The 26,957-nt window shown below is 72.6% G+C and overlaps 1 protein-coding gene across 1 annotated transcript; it reads right to left on the reverse strand.

Annotated features, from left to right (window-relative positions):
• Positions 1-274: 274 nt before the first annotated feature.
• GPC1 (glypican 1) lies at positions 275-25,030 on the reverse strand. The gene is made up of 9 exons (XM_055300589.1): positions 24,674-25,030; positions 6,655-6,813; positions 4,839-5,230; positions 4,021-4,186; positions 3,310-3,440; positions 3,105-3,224; positions 2,885-3,018; positions 2,434-2,609; positions 275-2,142 (listed from the first exon to the last, which is right to left on the reverse strand). Exons 1-9 carry the CDS (start codon positions 24,834-24,836, stop codon positions 1,910-1,912), a joined length of 1,674 nt encoding a protein of 557 aa, XP_055156564.1. The 5' UTR covers positions 24,837-25,030; the 3' UTR covers positions 275-1,909.
• Between the last annotated feature and the right edge of the window lie 1,927 nt (positions 25,031-26,957).

Raw genomic sequence — 26,957 nt, forward strand, 5'->3', positions numbered from 1 at the left:
GCTGGCCTCCTGGGCACCTGAGGCTACTTGGCGGGAACCAGAACCTTCCAGGGCATGCATCGGGACGTGAGTGCGGAGCAGGGACAGCGGGCGGGCCTGGCCTTCTGCTTCCCCGGGCAGTGCGTGGGCCCAGGAGGGAAGTGGAGACGCCGACCACAGGTGCCGCGTATGTGCCAGCCCCACCCACCTCCCCGCGTGCCGAGTCGCGTCCTCTGCGCACAGCCCACCGGCACGTGCTCACCCGAGCTGGGCAGGATGGGTCACGGCGGCCACACAAGCTCTCCAACCTTTTATTCGTACAAGGACTCAAGAGCAAATGACGCCAGTTGACACCGTGCAGCAGGACACAGCAGGCCTGGCTACCGCCCGGCCGGCGACTGTGCCGGGGCCGCCCCCTCAGGCAGGTACAGCGCGGGCCCCCGGGGGGAGGTCCATGTGCGGCCAAATGCTGGCGTCCGGGTGCACGGGCGGCCGCCGCCCCAGAGCCCCTGAGAGTCCAGCGGGCCGTCACCTCCGGGGAAGGAGGCCCCAGGCCCGGGCCCTGGTCTGGCACGAGCAGGGCCATGACGGGGTGGGGGTGCCCGTGGGGCTGCGCGGCCTGGTGGGGCACAGGCGGGGGGCCCTGAGCAGCGTGAGAGGCAAGGCAAAGCAGTGCTAAGTGGCCTCGTCGGGCCCGGGTGCTGGTTGGGACTGTGTCTCTGGCCACGGGGGCTCAGCAGCCCCCGGCCCTCGAGGGTCCCCTTGCCCGAGCCCCTCTCTGGCCGGGTCCAGCAGCAAGGGCCCGGGAGGGAGGGAGCTCCGGGCCGGGCGGGCTCGACAGCCTGAGTGAGCAGGGGCGCCCCAGGTGTGGGGAGCCCCAGCCTTCCCCAGCTCCGGGTGAACAAGTAGAACACGGGTGTGAACGTATGTACGTTTGGAAAAGCCCTTAACTGTCAAAGCGCCCCCCCCCCCCGCCGCCCTGCAGCCACTGGCTGGGAGGGACCCAGGCGGGCCTCTGGTCGGCAGGGCCAGGTGTCACCTCCAGCCCCGCCCGCGTCAGCCCGGGCTGTGGGGACGAGAGGCAGCGGCCTGGGCAGGCGGCACCTGCGCACAGCGGCCCCCACCTAGGGTGCAGGCGTGGGGCCCGTTTGAAGGGGGTGCCCACATCCACACGGGGCCGGCCTGCTCTCCTGGGACGGCCAGGGTGGGCACCCCCAGCCTCACACGAAGGTCCACCAAGTGCCCCGATGCGCCAGGGCATGACCACCGCGGCCACCTGCGCGCCCCGGGGCCCTGGCGGCTGGTCCTGGGGAGGAACGAGGTCCCCGGCGCTGGTGGGCGAGGCTGCCTTCCTGTTGGCACTCGCCCGGCGCGGAGGCCTCTGGGGCGCGGCGTCGCGGGGCCCTGGTGAGTCTGGAGGCGTCATGCATAATCTCAAGGGCCCTGCTGCACCCCGGAGGCCAGAACCCCCGAAGCCCCCCTGGGACACCGGGGCGCCGAGGGGTGGGCCTCGGTTCCCGACCGTGGAGCCTGGCAGTTCCCACGGGAGGAGGCAGGAGAGGAAGGCACAGGCCCGCGCTCTCCAGCGGGACGCTGCTCGGGGAGCTGGGGCAGGCGCAGGCGGGCAGGCGGGACGTGGCCCCCGGCAGCCCCCGGGTCCCTGAAATACATGGCTTTTGGGGACATTGTTCCTGGCTGACCTGAGGGCCTCATACAAAATTAAAAGCCAGGGTGGCGGGCGGAGCCAGGCCGGGGCGGGGGGTGGGGGGAGCGGCACCCCCGCCCCACCCCCGCGCAGTCACGGGGCCGGGGGGGCCCCTGCACCCCCCCGTCCTGCCTCGGGGCCTCTAGGCCGAGGAGAATTAAATATCATCTGTTCTGCGTTTTGGCAAAGTCAGTTCTTGGCCTCGGTCCCTGGGGCCTGGGGCAGTTACCGCCACGTGGGCCTGGCAGCCGAGAGGACCAGGGACAGGAGCAGCAGCGGCAGGGACGCGCAGGGCTGGGGGCAGCTGGCGGCCGACGTCTTCTGGCCCTCCCGCTCCGACAGGCCGGGGAGGGCGTGCGTCAGGGTCGTCCGCGAGCTGGAGCTCTTCTTGCTGACCCTCCGGTCACAGAGGTCGTCCGGGCAGCTGTCCCCACTGCCCGAGCCGCTGCTGTCGTCGCCTGGGGAGGAGAGGAGGCTCCAGCAGGCTGGCCCCGCTGTGGACCCCGCTGTGGACCCCGCCCCGGGGGCCTCCCGTGCCAGGCGATGCCGCCCCACCCCGAGCACAGCTGCCCGACCCGCCCGGGGCCTGCCAGGGCCAGATGCACACCCCGGGGACTGGGGTGCGTGTGGAGCAGGGTGCTCGGCGTCCACGCCCGGGCAGTGGCAGCAGCCCACGGCCGGTGAGGGTCGCTCCTCTGTGCCCGAGCCCGCCCGCCCGCGCCCCCCGGTCCCCGGGGCCCTGCCCGCACTGGCGTCCTGGAAGTCCACGTCATTGCCGCTGTAGGCGCCGCGAAGCCGGTTGGTCATGACCTTCAGCTGCATGATCTGCTGGCGGACGGTCATGTCGGGCTTGGTGATGTCCACCTCCACCTCGGGGTTGTTGATCTGATTGGCCAGGCCGTCGCCCATCACCTCTGGGAGGTACCTGGGGGCCGAGGACAGGCCCTGGGTCACCGCCCGCTCCCCGCAGAGGGGCACTTCCCCGGCATGCCCGAGACCCCCGTGGCCTTTGGGGGCCTGCCAGGAGCCCAGAGTGGGGAGCAGATGCACCGAGCGTGGTGCCTGCTGCAGGGAGCTGGGTCCTGCTGCGTGTCCGGGGTCGGGCATGGCCCTGTGCACGCAGCACCTGGTGCCACGGGCCAGGCCGGGGACCAGGGTGAGGCCACAGGGCCGGGCTGCGGTCAGCCAGGCGGCACCCACCTGCCTTTGGCCATGCCGTTCCAGCAGCGGTCATCGCTGGCGCTGCTCATGGCCATCTTCTCGCTGCACAGCATGCTGGGGAGGCTGATCCAGAAGTCCTGGGCGTCGCGGAGCTGCGTCTTGGCCTCCGAGACCTGCAGGGCAGCGGTCAGGCCATGGGGCGCCCTGCTCGGCCCGCCCGCCCCGTCCACCCAGGGCCCGGTGGCTGAGGGCCGCTCACCAGCTTCTCCAGCGTGCCCGTCGGAGGCTTCTCTTGTAGCACCAGCTTGCCCTGGCGCCGCTTCTCCTCGGGCCCGGAGCCCTGCGGGTTCACCTTGGGGTTCCCACAGCCCTGGATGACCTGGCGGCAGAGCACAGGGGTCCTGGAGGGGCACGAGGCCACACGTGGGATGCCCTCCACGCCCACGGTCCCCGCCTGCCCGCACCTTGGCGGTGAGGATGTCCCTGTTGTCCTGGAGGGCGTTGATGGCTTCGGCCAGCCACAAATGCACGCCGCCGATGACGCTCTCTGCTCCGGAAGGGCCCCAGAACTTGTCGGTGATGAGCACCATGGAGTCTGGCACAAATACGAACACGCGCACGCATATTTTGTGAACACGCACATTAGCCACCCGCTGTCGACACGCGAGCTCAGGCGGGGGTTGACGTGCACACTCGCGGCCCGCCAGGGGTCCGGGTGTGAACGTGTCAGCTCCTACGTGCGCTGGCGTGCACATATGTTGAACGCGCGTGTACGGAAGCTTAGGCGTGTGCTGGCACGTACGGAGTTGGCCCACCGTGGGCGTGTGCGAGCTCACACGTGCTGGCTCGAGTCCCATCGTGACGTGTCCACGTTACACGTACACTGATGTGGTCAGGGCCCGGCCCACTACGTGCCAGCAGGCGTCCACGCCCCATCAGCAATGCGTGCGCGCTGGCCCACACGGGTGCTGCGTGTCCGCGCGGTGGGGCGCCTGCCCGGGGGGGGGGGGGGGGAGGAGCCACGACCCCACGGAGCTGCATACCAGGCTCTGCTCGCCGCAGCCTCCCCATCCCTCGACCCCAGGCCCACTCCCCTCCGGCGGTCGGGCCTGGCTCTGTCCCCTCCACCCCCGTGGGCCCCGGGCCGCTCAGGCGCAGCAGCAGTGACGGCTCACCCAGAAGGTTCCTCCACTCGGCGTCGAGGTCGGCCTGGTTGGCCAGGCAACCCTTGAGCACGTTGCGGCAGTAGTCGGGGCAGGGCCGGGCGCCGGGGACCCCCAGGCAGTGGGCGCAGTAGGCCAGCTTCATGACGGCCCTGGAGCACTCGGGGCCCAGGGGCACCTGGGGAGGGAGGCAGCTGAGCCCCGCCTTGCGGGTGTGTGCACCCCCCACGGAGCCCCAGGGTGGGAGGGGGCAGGGGCTCTGGGCAGAGGTCAGGGGGCCGCAGCTCCGCCCCAAGCGCCGTGCGCCCTCCGCTGGGCCCCAGCCCTCCTCAGGGACCCTGTCTGTCCTCAGATGGTCACTCATCCTCATCACTGTGCCATCGCGGCACGTGACTCCCCAGGATACGGCTGTGACCGAGCCCCCGGGGTAACAGGAGTACGCCCCCGCCACGCAGATGAGGGGACCGCGGCGGCAGCCGGAGGGGGAGGTGGCTCCCGTGGGCACCGGTGGGGAGGTCGCCTGCTGGTCCTCAAAGACGCGGGCCCCACCCAGCCTGCTCTGGCCTCGGAGCATGTCACCCTCGGCTCCGGTCGCCCCGCCCCTGCAGTCCTCTGGGCATCTCGCCCCCCGCCCGTCTCCCTGCCCGTCCTGCGTGGGCCCTGCCCGATGGGACGGACGGCTGCCCGCATCAGAGCTCAGCCCTGCGACGTGCTGTCTGCACCCCGGGGCCGCGGCAGGTTGCCGGCCAGAAGGCCGCAGGGCCCAGGGGGCGGCGGGGGCGGGGGCAAGGTCGCGGGGGCATCCCGGGAGCCCGGGCCGCTGTGCGCACCTGGGCCACCTTGCGGACCACGTCGCCGGCCACGCCCAGGCCCTGCACGAAGGCTCGCGCCGCCACGAAGGCGCGGGTGGCCCGCAGGCGCAGCTCCCGCGGAGCCTCCCCGAAGGGCCGCAGCGCGTCGGCCTGCTTGCCCAGGCAGTCCAGGTAGTCGTCGGGGAGCAGCAGCTGCGGGTGCAGCTGCCTGAAGAGGCGCTCCAGCAGGCGGGCCCAGAACTCGGCCAGCGTGTCCTCCAGGTGCAGGTTGGCGCCGCGGTAGTAGAGGCGCAGCTCGGCGTACAGGTCCCGGAAGGCCTTGGCGCCCTGCGTGTACAGCTCCCCGAAGGCGCCGGGGAAGGCGTCCTGCAGCGCCCGCTCCGACTCGTTCAGCAGCTGCTGGAAGTGATCTGGGGCCCGGGGAGGTGGGCGTGAGGCCTCCGGGGCCTCCTGCCACCGCCCCCCCCCCCCCGCGAGGCCGCAGCAGGACTCGGGGCTCTTCCTGGGACCCCTGCTGCTCCGGGAGAGTCGGAGCCCAGGCTGCAGAGGCTGCGAGGGCCCCGGGCGCCCCCAGGGCGCTCGAGACCTCCCCCGTCCCCGAGGCCGAAGGTGCAAAAGCCCTCCTGGGTCTCAGGGCCTCCCGCTGACGTTTCTGGGCTGGGGACGGACACAGGGTGTCAGTCACCTACTGGGATCACCTGGAAAGGGGGCAGGAGGATCCTCGGAGCCGGGGGGGGGGTGCGGAACCCACCACCTTCCTGCTCTCTCCTCCTACCCCCGAGGGTCTGGCCCCCTCTCCCCGTCTTCTCTCAGATGCTCTCCCTCTGGTTCCGGAAGCCTCAGCTCTCATTGTGTCCCCCAGAAGCTGGGCTGCCTGAGGGCCTGGGGAGGATCCCCTGAGCCTTTGGGATGTGCCCAGGGACCCAGCCGGGCGTGAAGCCTTCCAGCAGGGCAGGAACAGGTGCAGCAGACCTCTGGGGCTTTGGGGACATGCCCCTGTACCCTCTGTGCCCAGCACGGGGCCCCCGAACAGTGCCCACCCCCTCTGGCAGCGAGACTGCAGTCTGTGGCCACACAGGCCCTCCACTCAGACCCGTCCCCAAGAGCTACGGCCACCCTCCCTGCGTAGGCCGCAGGACCCCAGTGGCCAGGGGGGTGGGGGCTCCCCTCCATCTACCCCAGCCAAGGCCTGGGGCTGTCGCGCTGGTTGGGAGCCGGGCCGTGCAACGGTGGGCCCGAGTCGGGGCTGAGGTCACGGGCCTGTCGGCTGCAGACGCACCCTCTCCCTCCGGTTAGACTTCCGGCTCCGATCTCAGCTCAGAGGTCACTTCCCGGGGGCCCCACCCCAGCGGCCCTGCCATTCCCTGGACGTGACCGTGGTGGACATGACTACGCCAACCCACTCTGTGCTGTCCAGGGCACTCGCTGTCTGCCCGGACCTGGTGCGAGACCGGGCGAGAGTCAGGCACTGAGGGGCGCCCCCGGCAGCTGCCCTGGAGACAGGACGGCCACCCCCGGGGCCCCAGACTCCTGCTCCCACAGCCGGGCGGGCCCATCCTCAGGCCGCTGCCCCCCGTGGTGGCCAGGGCAGGGCCCGTCCCTGTCTGCCGGTGACAAGGAGGCACCTCTAGAGCAAGAGGGTCCCCTCCGAGGGGCCGATGGAGGGATGGTCCTGATCTCTGCCTACGTGCCCAGCATGGGGGGACGAGGGTGCCCGTAGCCGGCTCCCGGCCCCGTGGGTCCCTACGTGGGCCCCGCCGCGGGCAGCCTTCTGCTCCTGCCTGGCCAGGGGAGGTGTCCCTGCCTGTGGTCCCCAAGCCCGGTGCCTGCTCACCATCGAAGCTCTGCAGCTGGGTGGCGAGGGTGGCCTGCAGGGCGTGGGCGCTGTCCAGGAGGGCCGTCTCCAGCTCGGCCCGGCTGCGGTTGGCCAGGTTCTCCTCCATCTCACTGGTACAGCAGGTATAGCCCTGGGGGCAGATCCGCAGGTGCTCTCCTGTGGGGAGGGGCTGCTGTGAGGAACGGGGGCGCCCCAGAGGCTGGTGGGGCCTGGGCAGGGTGGGCGTGGACGGCGACCCTGGGAGGGGGCACGGCTCCGGCAGGGGGCGGGCCTGGGCAGGACACGGGGGTGGGCACAAGGCAGGGGTGAGGAGGGCTGAGCCCCAGTGCAGGGATGTGCCAGGTCAGCCCCCCTTGGCTCCTCCCAGCCCCCACCCTCCACCCCCCGCCGCCACCAGGCAATGAAGGGGGCCATCGGGGGCCCTGCCCCAGCAGAACTGCCCTGGGGACCCGGGTGTGCGCAGAGGGCCGCGCTGCCAGACTCCGGGCCCCCGGGGGTAAGCTCCCCCGCCTGCAGGGCGCCCCTTGCCAGGGCCCAGGCTAAGAATGGGGAGGGAGGAAAGGACCCCCGAGGGGCATGCCAGGACACCCAGAGCCTCCTTCCCCCCATGCCAGGCCAGAGCTGCAGCTCCCAGGGACCGACCAGGAGGTGCGCCCCGCATGTGGGGGGGCAGCCTAACCCGGTCAGGACGGGGCCTGGACGCACCTCGGCGCCCTGAAGCCCTCCTGCTGCAGCCCCGGGCACTGGCTCCTGGGCACGGCACCACCCACGTTTCCACCCGGGGCTGCAGACAGGTGCTGAGGCCACACACCCCAGCGGACTCGGGGCTGCCCGCACAGGCGCAGGGGGGCGGGGGCGGGACTGGGAGGAAGCTCCTCCAGGAACGCGCAGATGCTGCTTTCACAACTGCGGTTCTGAGGGGGGTGCTGGGATCCATTCTACAGACTGGGAAACTGAGGCCCGCAGAGACTGGGTTCCCTGTCCAGTGCACAGGACGCCGGGAGGAGCCGAGCTGCTCCCTCAGGTCCCACACCCAAGGCGCCACCTGCACCGGTGCCCCTTCCCCCCTTCCCTGCCCCCGGCCCCACCCCCGGCGACCCCAGTGGGAGTGGAGGCGGGTCTGCTGCGCACAGGGGCGGGTGGAGGGCTCACAGGGCCCAGTGGCCTGGGCGGAGCTCTGAGGCAGGGGAGGGTCAGAGCCTGGAGGGCACCGGCCCCGGGTAGACGCTGGGTGGGGGGCGCGACAAAGGCCTAATTATCCTGAGGCTGAACTGGCCCAAAGGGCCTGTGGGAACCGGGGGTCAGACGGGGTGGGGTGTCTCTCCGGCCCCCGCAGGTGAGAGAGCAGAAGCGGAGTGTGGGCTCCGTGCCCGCCAGTGACCGGGAGGCGCGGGGTGCCCCGCAGGCCACTGCACCGGGTGGGATGTGGCGGGTGAGGGGAGGTGTGGGGGGCACGGGAGGGGGCAGAGGCAAGGCCAGTCTCTTCTTCCCCTTCCCAGATGTGCCTGAGGCTCCCCAGGGCCCCAGGTGCCCGGGGCTCGGACACCTGCTTCTCCCGGCGCCTGGAAGTGATGCTGGCAGGGCCCCTGAGGGGCGCTCTGGTCCCCCTGCTGTGGGACACGCCCGACCTCGGGGTAGACAGGCCACCGTGCCCGTCTCCGGGAGGGCCTGAGGTCCGTGCGGGTGTGACAGCGGGACTCTGAGACCTGCGCCCTGCGTGAATCGGGACTCCCAGGGCCTGCAGGGGTCGGCTGGGGTCAAGGGTCAGGGCCTGGCTCCCCGGGGCCTGATGCAGAGGAGGCACCTGCCAACATTGCTGTGCCCCTTCTCTTGGGTGGGGGCAGATGCCTCCAGGCAGGAAGGGCTGGGCCTGAGGACACCTGCCATCCTCTGCCAGGGGCCTTTGCCGACTGACGTGTGGCCCTGGACCAGCAGGAGGCAGGACACCCGCAGGATGAGGGTCCCCTCCACGGGGTCCCTGTGCACCCAACCAGGAGGAACCTGAGCTCCCTCCCCCAACACGGGCCGGGAGAGCATCCTCTGCCTGCCGGGCTCCCAGGGGTGCTGGGGGGTGGGGTGGGAGGTGAACCGGGGGGTGTGGCCTGGGGCAGGGGGCAGGGGCCTGCCTGGAGCTTCTGCGGGGCACCCGGGACTCTGCCGTGATGGGCACTGGGGCCAGGCTGGCCGGGCCGCCCGGGCTGCCAAAGCGTAGGTACTCGGAGGCCACGGGGGACAGCATCTGTGACCTCGGGCCCGGGAGGGGAACACACCCCCGCCCCGAACCTGCCGCTCACGCACACAGCAGACGGGCCGAGCAGCGGAGGTGAGGACGAAACCCGGGGGGACACGGGGGCTCCCTGGCGCTGGCAGCAGGCCGCCACCCCCCCAGCGGCCGCCCCGCCTGGCCCCCTCGTCCAGCCGCCCGGAGGCCTGCGCTGTTCCGGCTGCCCCAGCACAGCCCCCGTCCCTCCCTCCCTCCTCGGACACACGGGAGTGAAGACACGGAGCCAGAGCCCGGGCGCCGGCCTGAGGCCCCGGGCGGGCTGGGCCGAGCGGCCCCCAAGGCGGCTGCGGGCAGACGCGGCGGCTGGTGCCCGAGCGAGCGGCAGTCAGGACGCGGCGCCTCGTGCTCCCTTCCTGCCTGCCCCGGCCCGGCCCGGCCTGGGTCCACACGCCATCCGATGGCCAGGGGGCGGGGGGCTGCGCGGGGCACCCCCTGCGCCCCCTGGCCAGAGCCAGCTGGGGTGGGCGCCGCCAGGCGCGACGACGAGCTCCCAGCCCCCGGCAGCGTGGGATCCCCCCGACGGATCCCGGTACTGGCATCCCAGACCCCTCGGCCCCCAAACGCCCACCTCTCCCCTCTGCTCGGTGCCTGCAGGGGAGCGACGCCTTGCCAGGAGGGGGAATGCTCCCCTGGCACCCCGAGGCCTCCGCGGGTCCCCTCTTCCCACTGAGCCCCCTCAGTTGGCCGGCGACCACTTCTTTCTCCCTGGTTTTGGCACAGCTGGCCACATCCACATCCTTCCAGAACTCTCCCTTCCTTAGCTGGTGGGACACTTCTTCCCACCGGCGATCCAGGTGTTTTGGGGGGGAAAGGGGAGGACGGCTCACTCCCACCCCAGTCCCTGCAACACCTCTCCCCAGGCCCTGCGCCCAGAGTCCCAGATGCCCTCTGCCCCTGCTCCTCAGGTTAAATTCCCTGCCCCCACGTCCCTAACCCCAGCAGCAGCTGCCTCTCCTCCTGGGCGGCAGACCACATGTCTGTCCTCTCCCCTGGGGTCACCTCAGATCCCCGACTTCTCTTCACCAGCCCCAACCGGTCCGGGGCTTAACATCTTTGAGGCTCCCGCCCTCCTGCCACCTGCTGAGCCTCTGCCCCCAGCTGTCCGGTCTTAGCTGCCTCCCAACAGCGTCCCCACCCAGCAGCCACCGTCACCAGCACTGTCACCCCCGTGCTTTAGCCCAAGACCCCCGCCCCGGCAGTGGTCACACCTCCAACGCCGGACACAGACCTCAAGTGTCCAGGCCCAGCCTGGCAGCCACCTGTGACTGGTGGCGCTGGAGCCCTCCCAAGGAGACTGCAGAGGGAAGATGGCGCCACGCCAAGCCCATCTCTCCAGAAGCTTCCAGGCTCACACCAGAGGATGCAGACCGTCGGCTCAACCCGTCTCCACAGCCACATCCCCGACGCTCTGCACCGACCGACCCAGCCACCCCCGAGCGCTAACTCGCTGTAGACAATCAGCCCGCGCTGGGCTGCGTGTACAGCTGCAGGCGCCAACGCCACCAGGTGAGAGGCCCAGGTCTGGAAGAGAAGGGGGGGCCGCTTGCCCACCTCCCCTCCACCCCCCCCCCCCCCCCCCCCCGTTCTGGACCTTCCGGGTCTTGCTGGTGGACGGGGGTGGGCAGGCGCGGATGGCGGTCCCCAAGCAATCCTCTCCTCTGGACAACTGCCCCCTCCTGCCCCCGGACCCCGTGCACTGTAGTGGCCACAGGATCCCCCTGGCACGTCCAGCAGCTGCCCAGGGTGGGAGGCTCAGAGCACAGGAAGGTCCCGGGGTGCTGTCCTCACCCGCGCTCCACACCCTCCTGTCACCTCTCCCCCCGGAGGCGTCTCCTCGCAGAGGGCTGGCCCAGACCCACCTTGCAGAGGACGGTCCAGTCACCATCTCCACCCTGCAGGCACCTCACCAGCACCCAAACCCCTCCTGCCTCCCCCCAGCCTGCCTCCCTGCCCGACCCGCCACCCAGAGCCCCCACCACCACTGCAGGCGAATGACGGCGTCACCAAGGAGCCCCCGCGCGCGCTGGGACCCGAAGCCCAGGGGCACCGCCCGGCGCCTCCTCCGCGGGTGGGTGGCGCGGGTGGGCCCGGGGCGGCGAGGGGCTGCTGGCGGGCGGGGAACAAAGGCCGGGCCGGCGGGCGGGAGCGGAGCCGGAGCGGAGCCGGAGCGGAGCCGGAGCCGGAGCTCGGTCGGTGCTGCAGGCGCGCGGGCGGCGCTGGTGCAGTGGGCGCGGCGGGCGCCGGGGCGCGGGGGCGCGGGGGCGCGGGGGGGCCGCGGGGGCCGCGCGGGCGGGGCGCAGGGGAGGCGGGCGGCGATTGGCGGGGAAGGGGCTGCCGCAGTGGGCGCGGCAGCGCGGGGAGGGGAGGCGGCGGCGGGAGCGCGGGGGCTGCGGCAGCCCGAGGGGGGGAGGGGAGGGAGGGAGGGGAGGGGAGGGGAGGGGGGCTGCGGCGGGGCGGGGAGCGCAGGAGGGGCGGGGGGTGGCGGGCGGCCGCGGGGATGCGGGGATGCGGGCGGGCGGGGCGGGGCGCGCGGCGGGGCTGGGGAGCGCACGGGCCTGGCGAGGGCGCAGCGGCCGGCGGGGGCTGGGGGCGCCCGGGGCGCGGGGCGCGGAGGGCAGGGCCCGGGGGTGGGAGGCCTTGGGCGGAAGGCTGGCGGGAGCCGGGGCTGCGGAGCGGAGGCGGAGGCGGAGGCGGAGGCGGAGGCGGAGGCGCTCCGGGCGGCGCGCACTCGGGGCCGGGCTGCGGGGCTGCGGGGCGGGAGCCGGGAGGGGCTGCGCTGGCGCGCACGGCGAGGGCGCGGCTCCCTGCTCTCCCTGCTCGCTCCCGGCTCCCGGCTCCCGGCTCCCTGCTCCCTGCTCCCTGCTCCCGCAACAGCGCGCGGACGCGCCTCCCCGGCCCCCGCCCCGCAGCCGCCGGCCCCTCCCGGAGCGGCTCCCCATCTGCGCCCGGGCCCTCCCAGGATGTTGACGGGGCCGGGGTGCGCAGGCCCAGGTTTCCCCCGGGGACCCCCTGGACGCAGAGCCACCACCAGGGCGCCCACAGGCCCAAGCCCAGCCTCTGACCTCAGCGACCTGGGCCTCCCCCTGGGGCACAGCGAGCCAGCTGACCCCTCAGGCCCTGCGCCCAGCCCGTCCCCCCCTGCACCCGCCCACACTTGTGCCTCACCCTTCCCGCCCACGGAGCGGGAAGCCCCTACTCCCTGGAGCCCTGGGCCTGGCCTCGCCTCCAGATGGCCACCACCCCAAGGGACACCACCACCCTCACCGCTCGGGCCACCCAGCCCTCAGCCACCTGCGCTCGGAGAGCCTGGCCTGGCGGGCTGCTGTCCACCCAGACCCCGAGAAGCGGCGGCTTCACAGCTAAGCCCTGGTTCCCGCTCGGGGACCTCCTGGGCAGGTCCCCCCGCCACTGGGCGCCAGGCTTGGGGAGGGTTGGTGAGGCAGTGGGGCCCCTCGCCCCGGCCTCCCCAGGGCTGCTTCAAGGTTCACAGTTCCTGCCACGGCCTCAGAATGAATCGGGACGAAGGGGTTTGTGCCACCTGTGACCTCAGGTCTTGGCTCTCCTGGGGCCCAGGGCCAAGTGCCCCCTGGAGCCTCACCCATCCGGCCAAGGCTGGGCCTGAAACGCTGCCATGGGCACGTGCACACGCCAGTCCCCGCTGGGAGCTGGGCAGCGGTGGCTCCGCACAGCCCTGCTATCCCGCCCGAGTGCCCGCCCTCCCCTGGGGCCCGGGGCAGCCGGGGGCGCCCTGTGACAAGTCCACAGGGAACGACACGGAACGGCAGAGGGGCGGCTGCAGCTCAGAGAGCCTCTCGGATGTGTCCCCCGTGAGGATACCCTGCAGACGCCTTGAATGCCCCACAGGCGGAGGTGGCACAGACTCCGCTGGGCCGGGACACCGAGCAGACCCTCCAGCGGACGGCCTGTGGGCGCACCACGACCTGGGCCCTCTCTCAGCTCAGGCCCCATAAATACGGGGGCTGCCAAGACGGCCGGGAGGGGCAGGGGGCTCGGCCGATCCCCTCGGACCCAGCCACTGCCCATGAAGCCTGGTAGCCACGTCCACAGTCACGGCCAGCCTCGGCCTGGCATCCCAGCCCGTCGCTCCCGGCCACCTTGTGACCTGCCATTGCCCTAACTCTGGATGTCGGCTCCTCCCCCTGCCCGGCCCTCTCAATGCCCCCCCTCAGCCTTCCCTCCAGGAAGCCTTCCCAGGTCCCTCGGGGCCACAGCACCTGCTCAGTACCGGGACCCCCCCCCCTCCGCTGCCAGGGCCTTCCCCAAGTCCCAACTGGCCACCCTCCCTGGCAGCAGGAGGGCCACTCCGCGTGCCGCTGGGAGCCCCCACCTCCCTTCCCTTGCCCCCCTGCCCAGCACCCAGGCCAGACCTGGGTCAATAAACAAATACGGACGAAGAAACTGCACAGAGACTCTTTGTCCATGGTGGCATCCAAGGCTGACCACGGCGGCCCCAGCGTGGCAGCCCCAGACCTCCGTGACCTGACCCCTCCCCAGAGGCAGCAGGACAGCCAGTGGCACGCGGGTGCCACGGGGGGCGGTTCTCGGGGTGAGTTTGCTCCCCACAAGGGCTCCCTTGTTCGCCCGGAGAGCCCGGCACCTCGCAGGAGATGGAGGAGCCGCTGCGTGCTGTGCAGGGTGTCAGGATCGGCCCCCTCTTTCCCACCTGGGGCGATGCCCGGCCCTCGGGGGCCCCCCACCGTGCCGCTGAGCACTGCTGGCCTCCCCCAGCTCTCCGGCCACAAGACCTCCCTGATCCCAGGCCCAGGGGACTCCTCCCAGGCGGGCAGAGCTGAGGCAGGAGCGGGCCCGCTCTGCAGGACGGCCTGCCGCCCGGGGGGTCCTGGGGGGTCCGGTCTCCTCCCCTGTGACTGGGAGGCTGCCAGCACCTCCGCCCGACCCTGCCCCCGCCACCCCAGCGAGGGGCTGCACGTACACACACAGGTACATTTAGAATTTTAGATAAACTGCCTGATTTTTTAGTGTATAAGGATCTGGCTCCAAAGACCTGAACGCAGGGACTCGAACAGACCCTGCACAGTCCCGTTCAGAGCTGCGTCCCCACGACGGCCAAAGGGTAGAAGAACCTGAGTGTGCGTGGGTGGGGGGCCGGGTGGCGCTCACGACGTGGCGCGTCCATGAGACGGGACGCGGCGTGGCCCTCACGGCGCACACGAACCCCGACCTTGGAAGGTTACACCAGTGACGGCGGCCGGACCCGGCACAGCAAACCCCGCTCGCCTCCGCTTACGTGGGGTCCCCGCAGCGGGCAGGGACGGCAGCGGGGCGGGGGGCAGGGGCGGGGGGCACGGTTTCAGTTGGGGGACGTGGGACGGCTCCGCTCTGACGGCGCTGGTGGCCGTGGCCCGGAAGGAAGCAGCTAAGGTGAGGACTCTTCACGCGTATTTTAGCACCAAAAAAGCAAGCACACCCCCCCCCCCCCCGTCGCAAACCTGCAACACCCTCACACTCAATGCGGGGGACACACCTTCCCCAAGGTTTATCATTTGCTTCAAATCATTCGGGACAGAGCTGCAGCGGTAAGATCATAAGTGACCCGGACGCCAATGTAACCGGAGATCCCGCAGTTCCACCTGCGGACCCTGGCAGGCCTTCGGGGGCGCCTGACGGAAGTCACACGGGGTGGGGCCTCCCTGCACGTCCCCCGCGGGGGTCCTCAGACCCACAGCCCCAACGTCCTCAGAGAAGGCGGGACCTGGTATCTCCACCAACAAGAAGGGACGCTGGTCCCCATTTTGCCGATGGGGAAACTGAGGCCGGGAGACGTTACGTGACATGCTCGATGTCTCGGACCTGCTGCCGGATGCCACGGGCCCATGTGCCCCTTGCCTTCACGGAGGTGGAGGAAACGGCAGCTTGGGAGTCCCAGGTAGGTCAGGGGGCCTCTCCCGGGGCACTTGCTGGAGCCAGGCCGGGCCAGCGATGCTGGGGGGGGGGGGGGCGCCTGCGAGGACGCTCCTGCCAGGAGCACGAACCCACCACCGGAGACGCCCCATCAGCCCTGCTGAGCACACATGGGGCTCCCGGACCCGGGCCAGGCGACCTCAGCGTTTGCCCGCCGGCTCGGCTCCCCAGAGGTGCTACCTCGACCTCGTGCGGGTCCTGGGAGCAGGGGGATGTTGGGGGGCATCCTATGTCCCGGCTCCTCCAGCTCAGTTTCTCAGGGACGCTCCAGCTGCAGGCGTCAGCGAAGGGCCAGGCCCCTCTGGACACGGGAACGTCTGCTCCCCAGGTGCCCAGTGCCCCGGCCCCTGCCCCGTCCAGCAGGCGGACGGCACAGACCACAGCTCTGCACACAGGCGGGATGGCCCTGCCCAGGGAGTCCCGGAGCGGCCGGCCGAGGGGACGGGCAGCTCCACCTCAGAGGGGGGCCGCAGGGATGCTGGTAAGGGCCCCGCGCCCCCCGTGAGGAGAGGCCCCCCAGTGCAGGCCGCCAGACTGCAGGCGGACGGTGTGCGGGGTCCTGCCCCCACCATCTCCTACCCCCTGCAACCTCTACACGGGGCCTGTGCTGCCCTCTGCAGCCTCCGCACCCATGGGTCTCTGCGCAAAACCAGCTGCCCCCCGCCGAGCCCCCCCAGTCACGGGCTGTCCTCCGGGATGACCCCTCACCGGCTCTCCCCGCGGGGCTCATTACCCGAGAGCAGGGCAGGCCGGGCAGGGAGCTGAGCCCACCCCTCCCCAACCAGGGTGTGAAGGAAGCGGCAGTGGGTCCTGACCAGGGCCAGCGTCCTCCTCTCTGTCCCGGGTCCTCACTCCCCGCCGGGCCTCCTCCCCCACGGCCCCCTCCGGAAGCCTGGACTTGGCCACAGAAGGCCTGTCCCCGCGGTGGGCACCTGCAGCACGGCCCGGGTGGGCACACGGGTGCACTGACCCCACCAGGCCCCTCGCAGCGGGCCCTGCCTCCAGCCCGTTACAGACAGCGCCCCGCGGCGCAGAGGGTGGCTCACCGGCTCGGGGTCCCCCCGTAAGTGACTGCGGAGCCAGCCCTCGATCCCCAGCGGGCCGGGTGTGGGGCTTTCCTAACGCGATGGCCACCGAGGATGGCCACTGGGTTCAAGGGACAGCGGCCCTGGGCCGGGGGAGGGGCCTTGCCTGTCAGGCCAGCAGGCCGCCCCTGCAGGGCCCGGGTCCCTGCGCCCCCTCCTTCCGGCAGCCCCTCCCCTCGTGGCCTTCCTGCCGTCCTCCCCGCGCCCCCCAGGCCGCGGGCACCGAGTGTCAGGGACCTCTGCTGCCAAGTCTCAGTCCCAGATAAAGTGGGGCCGGGGCACAGCACAGGGCAGGGGTCCCGGGCGCCCCACGCGGGGAGGGGTCTCGGCTCTGCAGCCCGGGCTCAGGGCCGCGACTGCAAACCTCATGCAGTGTCTGAACTCACACGCTGGCGGACTCCCGACTCACGAAACACCACGCGTGGGTGCGGCCCGCAAAGCCACAGCTCGCACGAGGCTGGGACCCTCGGCCCGCGCCAGCCGCCTCCCCACAGGGACCCTGGCCCTGGCGCGCAGCAGGGGCCCAGCTCCCCGGGCTGCGTGGACGGACCCAGGTCTGGGCGTCCCCGTCGCCCGCAGCTGCCCCCCTCCCCGCGCCCAGTCCCTGCAGGCCCTCCTGGGGCACACGCTGCCCATCCTCCTCCCGGCGCCCCGTGCCCGGGCACTGAGCCTGCCGGCCCCTCCTCAGGGTGTCTAGGGAGTCGAGGGTCACGCAGAGGATCACGAAGGACGCCAGGTGAAGCGTGACGGTTCGCAGACAAGGAGACAAATCTGCGGCGTGGGGCTGCACGTCCACCACCCCTGTTATCTCCAGGTTGCGATGCGCCCACAGGTATCCGGAGCCGCACCTGCCGCAGGTGTAACACATCCCGGGCGCAGCAGCAGCTCCCGCGGGCGCTTGCGTGCCGGACACCGGGAACCCATCGTGGCCGCGTTCACAGGCCCAGAACACGCCGCAGGTTGGCAGGAGGTGGGCACGACCACAGGCGTCCTCTCCTCGGACGCGGTCGCCTTTCTCCGGGCCTCCCCGCACCCGTGGCCAACGCCAGCCGTGGGCGACCTGCCCTCCCGCCGGGGTCCGTGCACCCCCACAAGGCTGCGGGGCCACAGAGCCAACGGTGCGCCCCCCCCCCCGTGCCCCACAGGCCACCCCCCCCCGCCCCGCCTCGCCCAGAGCCCGGTATCAAGCGCTTCCCGAGAGGAGCTCCTGGTGTTCCCGGAAGCCGTCTCCTAGCTGCCCAGGGCGTCCAGCTCCTCACAGGGTCCTGGCCACCCCAGCATCCCTGGGACAACCAAGCACGCCCCAGGGTAACTGCTCCTGGTTGGAACAGCCCCGATCTAGGCCCGCGGCTCTAGCTGCGGCGGCCCCCCCGGCCCCCTGGACCGGGGTGACAGCGAGGTGCCCATCTCCGGGTCCATCGTCTGCAGCGTCGGGAGTGTCGAGGCCCCACGTGGCCCCACCTGGCTCCGGGCACTGAGGACACACGCGGACGGGGACGGCCACACGCAGGCTCAGGAGGCGGGGGCCCAGCGCTGGGGACCTTGCCTGCAGGTCGATGCTCTCCGACCTGTGCCGATTCGGGTGCTGACGGGGAGGGAGCCCGGGGGACGCCCCGCGCAGGGCCCGGCTGCCCACAGGGAGGGAGTCACGCTGGCCCGTCCCCCCGGCGTTGGCAGCACCGCCGCTGTCCCAGGACCGAGCAGCCGGGGTGCAGACGAGGCTCAGTCTCGGCCAGTGGCCTGCCGGGTGTGGGACGGTCTGGAGGCCCCAAGCTTCTCACCAGCCCCTGACCCTCTGGGAGGCTGAGCCCACGGCTCCTCCCCTCCGTGTTCCAGAAAGGGGGAGAGGTGAGCACACGGTGGGGATGGATGGAAGGGGGGAGGGCCTCGCCCCCCTGGGCCAGCCTTCCTCATCCCTCACAGGGTCGGCACCACCAGCGCTGACCTCGGGAGGCCCTGCTGCCGAGGGCCATGACGGGGCCTCACGTGGCCTGTGGGCTCCCCGGCCCCCGCCGGCTGGAAGCCCTCACCCCTGGGGCCTCGCCCCCGGCTCTGTCCTCCGGCTGAGCAGAGCCTCGCACCGCGTCCTACGGGACAGAGCCCCGTGCCCCCCATCGAGGCAGGTGCGCATGGTCTGCCCCATCCCCGCTCCGCCCAGGGCACCCCTCAGGTACCCAGCACCCACGACGGACAGCACTTGGGGGACAGGACTTGGGGACCCCTTTCTGGGGTGCAGTTTTCTCACCCACACATGAAGCCCTCCGGCCGCCCTGCAGACACCCCTGGAAGGACCGTGCGTCAGCAGGTGGGAAGGACGGCCCAGCCGGGCTCCAGCTCCAGCCCACTTCCTCCGGCCCGGTCCTCAGGTCCACTGTGGGTCCCCAGGCACGCTCACAGCACCCCCAGGCCCCCCGGCCCTCGCCTGCACCACCCCACGGCGTGAGTCTGGTTTGTCCTCCCACCCTCAGCCCCCACCCGGGGGTCCGCAACAGCCTGGTGTCTCCTGCGAGACGCAGTGGGGAGGCGGGGTCTGGCAGGCTCTGGGCCCCTGGGGGCGCCGAGGTCGGGGCAGATGGCAAGGGAGCAGCGTTGACGGAGCCCCACGGGGCCGCCCTGTCACCCGGCCAAGCCTCAGAACCCAGGGAGCACCTCGCACAAATGAGCAGCGCCTCCTCAGCGGGGCCTCCGTGCCAGGAGCCAGCTGTGCGTCCTGGGCCTCGTCTCCAAGCCCGGTGCCGCTTCCGGGCTCCCCGACCCCTCCCTCCCCCCGAAATTCCACCTGGGGGCTCGGCGCATGCCAGGGTGGGGGCTCCCGCTTGCAGGGGACCCTGAGCCCGTCCACGGAACAGCGGCGTCGCTGAGTCACGACCACATCAGCCAGGCCCCCTGACCCCACGGGCCCTTCAGGCCGGCCCCCTCAGTGCCCCCCTGGCCCCAGGTGCTGGCGGGTCAGCAGCGAGCAGGTACTGGGCGCTGCAGCCCTGACCTCCCACCCTGACCGGGACAGAGAAGTCAAGGCTCACGGGGCCCGGAGACGGGAAGGACCCAGCGGCAGCCGGGCCCGGGCCTGCGGTCCCTAAACCCACCCACACCAGGGATGAGCCCCGAGAAGCCTGCGGGGGGGGGGGGGGGCGGGGCGAGGAGCGGGCCAGGCTGCAGGGCTGACGTGGGCCCGGCTCCCGCTCCTCCCTGCTGGGCCCCTGAGCCTGTGCCAGATGTCGGGGGGCGCCACGGCCATGGAACAGCCAGCACCCAGGTCGCCGTCGCCAGACAGAGAGCGCCCGAGAGCCTGGAGCAGACGGGCCGGGCCACCTGCTGCCACGGGCCGGACGGCGGCCCTGACCCACGAGTCGCAGGCCTAGTCCCACGGAGCTGGGTGGGCCCCTGACGAGGAGGAGAACCTGCACAAAGACGCAGCGACAGAGGACGCCCGGGGCGGGCAGCAGCCGGAGGCGTGGGGAGGCCCAGGGCACACTCTGCTCGGCCCACACCGTGACCCTGAGCTTCCAGACGAGAACCTTCTGGTGTGTGCGCGGCCCGGGCCCGCCGCGGGGACGCTGGTGCCCTCCTGACCCCCAGCACCCGGCCAGGCCTGGCCCGCGGGAGGCACCTGGAGTCACGTACCGCTGAGGCCTGCCCGGGCTTGGGGAGAGCCTGGAGCGTGGGTGGCTGGGGGATGCCCAGGGACGCGGGCGGCACGGCCACGCCCCCCAGGGAGGCGGGTGACCCCCCCCCCATGCTGTGGGTGGGCGTGGGTAGACCTATTGGGTGGGAGGGGGTGTGTGTGCCAGGAAGGCGAGCCAGCCGGGAGCTGGGGGGTGACCCCGAGGCCACGGGCAGAGGAGGGGACGGGGCTGAGCTGGCCCCGCAGGGCTCCTAGACCCCCCCAACGGGATTCCTGTGGGGAGAGCCTGCGTGCGCCCCACCGCAGCCTCCCCAGCACCACAGCCCAGGCCCTGCGCCCCCGTGCAGAGGACACAGGGGAGGCCGTGCCCGCCCTGGCTCACACCTGCCTGCCGCGGCTTCCCACCTGGGAAGGTGGTGGGGTACAGCCTGGGGTGGGAGGAAGCACCCCCTGCCCCCCCCGGAGACTTCCGGCAGCTCGGGGCCCCTGCCCAGGCCTGTTCACAAACACGGCAGGAGAGGCCGCCAGCCGCCGCGGCAGCCAGGAGCGGCTTCCGGGGTGGGTGGCCTCGGGCTGCTGCCCTCCCGCCCTCAGCCTGGCTGTTCTCCCAAACGTGGGCACGGCCTGACCCCCCGGGCTGTGCCGACGGCCGGGCGTGAGCCGGAGGGCGCCCGGCGAGGAGGGCTGGACGGGGCCGCGGGGTCCGGTGAAATCACGCAGCGCCGAGCCGGGCCCGGGAGAGGAGCCGTCCTGATGCCTGGGGAGGCGGAGGCGGGCCCACGGCCCTCCCGGCTCGCGGCGGCCTGGGGGAGCCCCTCTCCTGGCCGGGCTCCCGGCCGCAGCCAGGCTCACACCCGTGCCTGTGGGCGTGGATGTCCTCGCACGAGCGTGGGCACACCCACCCCGCAACCGTGCTCTGCTGCTGGCTCTGAAGCCCAGCCCGCTGCCCGGCCCGTCTGTCCCAGGCCCCTCCCCGGAGGCCCGTGTGACCCCGACGGCCTGCGAACCTCGGGCGTCCACGGTTCCTTAACTAGCGCCAGCACGGAGCCCGAGGGACGTCCCTCGCCGCCCAGGCTCACTCGCCCCTGATTTGTCCGTGGGTCCCGGGGGACGGGGCCGGCGTGGCGCTGCCGCGGACCTGCTGGCCAGCGACACACAGCCGGGCCGTCCTGTACGCCCGGGGCCACCTGACCCAGGCCCCGAGGCCCGAGGAGCTGGCCTCCACCGACGGGAATCGGGACGAGGCGGAGGATGAGGCCCAGCTACCCGGAGGGCTGATTCACCCACAGCGCAGCCCCGATGGAGGCCGGGAGGCCGGATCAGAGGCCGCGGGGGGTGCCCGTCAGCGCGTGTTCCGAGCGAGCGGGGCGCAGAGACGGAGCCGGGCCCCAAGAGGCAGCAGGAGGAGGCAGCGGGGGTCTCCCAGGGCCTGGGCCTCGGAGTCCTGCTCCAGCCTCTGGACCGCAAGGGTTGGGGCCTCCAGGACACTCCCAGCCCAGGACTGGGCGGCGGCGAACGGCACAGGCTTTGGGGTCAACAGGGGGCTACGTGGCGTCCCGGGGCGTCCTCCTCGTCAGTCAGGTCCACGAAGACCCTCTCTCGTCCGACCCCACAGGCAGATGCGCCGTGAGTGTGGGTCAGAACGAGGCCTGTCAAGAGCCGGACGCCACTGACCGACGGGTCTGCACGGCCTGCAAAGCCCTCAGGGCAGGGCCAAGGGGGGTTACCTGCGGGGCCAGCCACATAGTGCGTAGGGCCAGCGACCCTCCTGGGGACCTTCAGGGGCTTGTGACTAGTCCCCTTGGGGCGTGCAAGGAAGCAGAGGCACAGAGAGGCCAAGTGGGGCGGGCGGCTTGCACAGCAGGACTGTCACGTGAACCAAGGCTCAGGGAGGAGGTCCCTTGTCTCGCAGGAGCGTGGCAACGTGTCCAGCAAGGTGCTCAGACCGTTGCATCATGCAGGTGGCCCCGTCAAATCCTGGCTCCCCTGGGCCTCCCCACTGCGGGCCTCCCCCTGCCTCAAAGCCGGGGATGATGAAACCACAGGTCCTCGAGCAGCGGGGGGACAGAGCAGCGGTGCGGTTGGGGGCCGAGGACCGCCTGGGGACCCGAGCCGGGCACACGGGTGCTTCCTGCTTCTGAACAGGACGGGGTACACAGAACTTCGTGGTCTGGGACCAGGCCACGCGCCCGGTGGCTTGTGAGAGCCCCGCAGACCACAGCGCCCCGGACAGAGGCCGGGTGGGTTCCTTTGGGTGAAGCCAAGATGGCCCTTTCTGGGACCCTCCCCAGACCCCCACACCTGTGGTCAGAGCCAGCGCACCAAGAGGTGGTCCCTGCTGTGGGGTCCATGGGACCCTGGGACCCACTCTTGCTGGCAGGTAGGCCTCAGGCCCAGGGCAGAAGGGCAGCCAAGCGGTTCTCATGGCACCAAGCCCCGGGGCTGGACCTCTAGACCCCTCCTCTTTCCAGGCCTTCCTGCTCCCCCCCTGCTGACCCTGCGTGGCCCGGCAGCGGGTAGTACCTGCGTGGGTCCCCAGCTGCTCACTGAGACCCTCCCTGGCGCCGGGCACTGCGCCAGCCCCCGTGGCTATAGCAGAGAAGCCTGCGGCCAGGGGTGGTCCCCGTCCCCAGCGCCCCCGCGGAGGGTCACAGCCGTATGAGGCCGGTCACTGAGTGTCGGGAGGCCAGGCTGGGGCTGAGGAGGCGTCTGGAAACCAGGAGCAAGCTGGCGGGCAGGGCGCCAGTGGGCGTGTGATTCAGCAGGGGCACAGGGACCCCGGCGACCCTCACTTTCTCTGAAGCACGGGCGCCCGAGGGAGGGAGCGCCCCGGCCTTCAGCTGCTGCCCCCGAGGCCTGCTTGCTGCTCCCTCACCTGTACAACGACAGCCGTCAGCACCAAGTGCCAGGCACGGCCGTCCAAGGAAACCACACGGGCTCTCGGACGGGAGCCCCAGGCACCCTGACGCCCCACTCACACGCCCACCGTCGCTTCTGGTCCCCGGACGGACACAGGCTGTAAGCACCGCCCGCAGAGCCAGCGCCACCTCCTCGCCTCCCGGCGGCTCCTGGGGGCCTGGGTCAGCTGAGTCAGCGGGGGTTGGCACTAGGGGGGTGACCCCAGGCCCTGCGCGGGAGGAGTTGGGGGGGCAGGCCCCTGGGAGAGGAGACCCAGGCGGGGCTCCCCGGAGGCGCGTGCTGCACGGGGCCAGCAGAGGGCGCCTGGCCCACGGACGCGGGCCCAGTCGCAACAGGAGGGGACTCGGGCTTGCTGCTGCCCCGCGAGGTCACCCTGTATCCTCTGCTCCACGTGGCGCTGGCACTCATCTCGGCGCCTGGGCCCCGGGGGGCCTCTGGAACTCCAGCGCCCACGGGGGCTCTGGCCACAGGAGTCGGGGAGAGGAGCTCCTGGGATGGAGGAGCCCTGGGGCTTGGGGACAGGGGGCGCAGGCAGGGAGGGCGGTAACCCTGCGGGGGGCACAGTCCCTGGCCTTCCAGGCCCCGAGGAGGGCGGCAGCCGAGGCGCCGGCCAGCACGATGCTGGGACAGCTGCTGGGTGACCTACTCCCCCAGCTACGCATGCAGCACCCCATATCTACCCGTCACACTCAGACCACTCTGACGGGGTCCCTAATCCACTGCACCCCCCACCCCAGTGGGGATGAGACCCAGCCCCCAGCTCAGCCTCCCCCCGCGCCCCGTTTGCCCCACTCTCTCCCAGCCCTTGGCAGCTGCCCAGACGCTGCCACCCTGCTCTCGGCCTAGCCAGGACAGAGGCCTGTGGACTCGAGTAAGTTCAGGATGGTCGGTAAAGACAGCGGCCAAGTGGGAGTGGATACGAGAAGGAGACGCGCAGGGGAAGGCTTCCACCCGAGATCCGGGGCTGGGAGGGGGGCAGCTGGGGCAGGGCCCAGCGAGAAGGCCAGGGACACCCAGGAGAAAGTTCCTGTGCCCGTGTGGGCGCGGAGCACACACCAAGCCGTGCAGAAGGCCCTGTGCTGGCCCCGGCGCCCAGTATGCCCACCAGGATGTCCCGGCAGAGAGGCGGTCCTACCCAGGAACTCTCAGCAGAATGAGACACAGAAGGACCGCTTCGGGGTCCTCGGGGTCCTCGGGACGGGGCCTCTCCTGAACCTTGGGGGGGGGGGCGGGTAGTTCAAAGATCTCTCAAGGCAGCCCTCAGAGTGCCCGACCTTCCGGAGGAGGCCGGGCCAGGACCAGGTTGGCTTCCTCCCCCTCCCCAGCAAGGCGTGGCCAGGGACCGAGGGGGGGTCTCCATCTGAGCAGAGCAGAGCCCTTCCCTGCAGCTTCCCCCTACTTGGGGAGCCATCTCTCCCTGGAGGAATCTGGCTCTGCTGTCGTCCACTGCGCCCCGGGCACCCGCGCCTTCCCACTGCGAGGAGCCCGGGGGTCTGGGTGGTCCCTGGGACGCTGTATCCCCCCCACACCCCCCGCCCGCACACAGGCTGGCGGCAAAGCTCCTCGGAGGCCTGCAGGGAGGGGGCGGGCGGGCCCGCGGGCAGCTGCAGGGCTGAGGATGCCTGGGAGGGTCGACGCTCGCTCGTACAAAGAAAAGACACGGCCCCTGGGCGGGATCCAAGGCGCGACCACCTGCAGCTCGAGTCCCCGCCGGAGGCAGCGCGAGGGCCAGGCCGGGCGGCGCACAAGTTCCGCGGGCAGGAGTCCGGGGCCCAGGTCGCCGCGCCCCCACCCCCGCGCGCCGCCCAGGACGGAGGGGGGAGGGGGGAGGGGGGTGGGGGGGTGGGGGGTGGGGGGGCTCTGGCTGCGCGCACGCGGGCCGCGGTCGCCGGGGCCCCGCGGGAAGCCTCGGGCCGGGCCGGGGCGGCTCCCGGAGAGGCCCGAGAGCCGCCTGGGGGGGTCCGGGGCGGGGCGCCGCGTCCCTCCGGGTCCCCGCGGGGGCAGGGGCGGGGGCGGGGGGCGGGGGCGGGGGGGGCGCGGACGAGCCGGGGCGCAGGGGCGCGGGGCGCGCGGGGGGCGCGCGGGGCTCGGGGCGCGCGGGGGGCGCGGGGCGCGTGGGGGGCGCGGGGGGCGCGCGGGGGGCGCCGCGCCCTCACTCACCCGAGATCTCCGCCTGGGGCACGTCGCTCAGGCTGAAGCCCTTGGCGCCGTAGACCTGGCGGACTTCGCTGCAGCTGCGGCCCTTGCTGGGGTCCCCGCGGGCGCAGGCGGCCAGCGCGGCGGCCGCGCACAGCAGCCACCAGCCTCGGGCCCGCGGCTCCATGGCGGGGCCGCCCGCCCGCGCGCCGCCCTCGGATCCCGCCCGGGGCCGCGCAGCCCCCGCCCGCGAAGGGCAGAGCCAAGGTCCCGGCGCGGCCCGCGGCCCAGGAGCCGCCACAACAAAAGCCGGCGGCGGCGCGGGGCGCGCGGGGCGCGAGGTCCGGCCGCTCGGTCGCGGCACACGGCGCGGCGGGGCGAGCGCGCAGTCCCGGCTCGGCGCCTCCCCTGTCGGGGCCCGGCCCCTCGCGGCCGGAGGGGGGCGGGGCGGGGCGGGGCGAGCAGGGGCGGGGCGCGGCGGGCGAGCTGCACCCGGGGCCCGGCCGCCCGGGGGGGGGGGGGGGGGGCGGGGCTGCGCGGAGGGGGCGGCGCGGGCCGGGCCGGGGTCCCCGGGGACGCGCCCCCCACGCCCGGAGCCCGGGGCGGCGGCTGCACCTGAGGGGGCGGGGCGGGGGCGGGGAGCCGAGGCAGGGCTTCCCCCGCCGGACGTGACGTCACGCGCGCCGCGCGCCTATCGGGGGCTCCCCCGCCCAGGCCCCGCCCCGGCCCCGCCCCCGGCCCCGCCCCGGCCCCGCCCCGGCCCCGCCCCCGGCCTCCCCGCACCCTGGCAGCGCGCCCCGCCGGCAGCTCCCGCAGCGCCGCCCCCCGCGCCCCCCCGCGCCCCCCCGCGCCCCTCGGTGCTCCTCGGGCGCCCCTCCCGCGGCTGCGGCTCGCCCCTGACGCTCGCACTCTCGCTCTGACGCTGCAGCCGAGCGCGGACCCCGGGCCGCACCCTTTCCCCGACCACTTGGTGGTTGCCGCTGGCCAGCGGGCCGGGGCCCCTCCGCGCGGGGAGACACGGGTGTGGCCGACGGGGGCCGGGTCTGCCCGCTCGGGTCGCGGCGCGGGGCGGGCCGCCCTGGGAGGGGCTGAGGTCGGGGCCAGCGACAGGTCAGGGAGCTGCGGGAGGACGGGTGCAGGCCCGAGGGCTGGGGGCCCCGCGGAGGCAGGGGGCAGTGCGGACGGGGTCGGGGGCAGGGGTGAGGAGCTGAGGCCGCGTCTTCTCTGCTCCTTTCTTCCCCAGCCTTCCCCAGACGTGCACCCCTGCCCTGGCTTCCCGCCGCCCCCCCCCTTACCATGTGGGCAAAGGCCTCAGAGACCGCCAGGCCGCCAGGCCAGATGCCTCGCTGGCACAAATGGAGCAACGCAAATAAGTGGGCGCCCCCGGTGGAGGACCCAGAGATGCCCGCCGCATGGCACGGGGCACCCGGCCTCGCGTCCTGCCAGGAGCAGCCCCCCACCACGGTGCTCCCCACGCCTCCCGACACCTGCCTGCCCGGCATCAGCAGTGTGGGCCGTGTGCAGGGAGGGGGCTCCGGCCCTCCACAGCCCCAGGAGGGGGCTGGGGTCTCCTGCCTGCCTCCGGCGCAGGCTGCTCCCTTCACCCAGAGACACTGAGTCATTGTACGGAGGCTGTGGGGACCCAACCCAGGGTACAGACCTCCTGCCCTCCCCACGCACCTGCTGCCTCATCGTGTCAGTGACTCACAGACCCCTGTAGAGCGCGTGCGTGTGCGAGCTTACACACACGCACACACACACGCACACACACGGGCCTGCTCCTTCTTGCCTAGGCCTGGCTCAGCCACCTGGACACCTCCCCCCTCCACACCACATGCCTGCCTGGGTCAGGCCACCCGGGGTGGGGTAGAACACTGGCCCAGGCCCTGTCCAGGGGCTCACCCCCAGCCACGTGCCTCCCAGCACCGCGGGGCCTGGACTGGGGCTTAACCCGCCTAGGCGCTCTCTGTCCTGTTGTTATGGTGATCACTGTTGCCACCGCTTAATCCAGCCGGCAAATTCCTCAGGGTGGGGTCGGTGTCCAGCGCATTTGGGTCTTCAGACAGCGGCGTGGCCAGAGTGTCCACGGCCACGCTTACGTGGCAGGTTGCCAGGACGGCCCCGCCGGGGCACCTCCTCCGTGTAGCGGGGCTCCATCCCCCGGAGAGATCCTCTCACTACCTGCAAGGTCTCCTCCGAGTCACTTCAGTGTGAGTCGGGGGCGAGGAGAGGAGCTGTGACCAGAGCCTCTCCGCGGGGCTGGTACATGGCCCGGGAGCGGGGGGCAGCTGGTGGGGGGATCCCCCAG

The sequence above is a fragment of the Nyctereutes procyonoides genome, unplaced genomic scaffold (assembly GCF_905146905.1).
Source record: "Nyctereutes procyonoides isolate TBG_1078 unplaced genomic scaffold, NYPRO_anot_genome, whole genome shotgun sequence".
Taxonomy (NCBI): domain Eukaryota; kingdom Metazoa; phylum Chordata; class Mammalia; order Carnivora; family Canidae; genus Nyctereutes; species Nyctereutes procyonoides.

Bases quoted from the DNA above. Each gene is read 5' to 3' on its own strand.
- GPC1 (XM_055300589.1), bottom strand. From the start codon at position 24,836: ATGGAGCCGCGGGCCCGAGGCTGGTGGCTGCTGTGCGCGGCCGCCGCG. The intron at 6,814-24,673 runs GTGAGTGAGGGC...CCCTCCCCACAG, and splicing joins GCCCCAGGCGGAGATCTCGG to GAGAGCACCTGCGGATCTGC. The intron at 3,441-4,020 runs GTGAGCCGTCAC...TATTTGTGCCAG, and splicing joins CGAGTGGAGGAACCTTCTGG to ACTCCATGGTGCTCATCACC.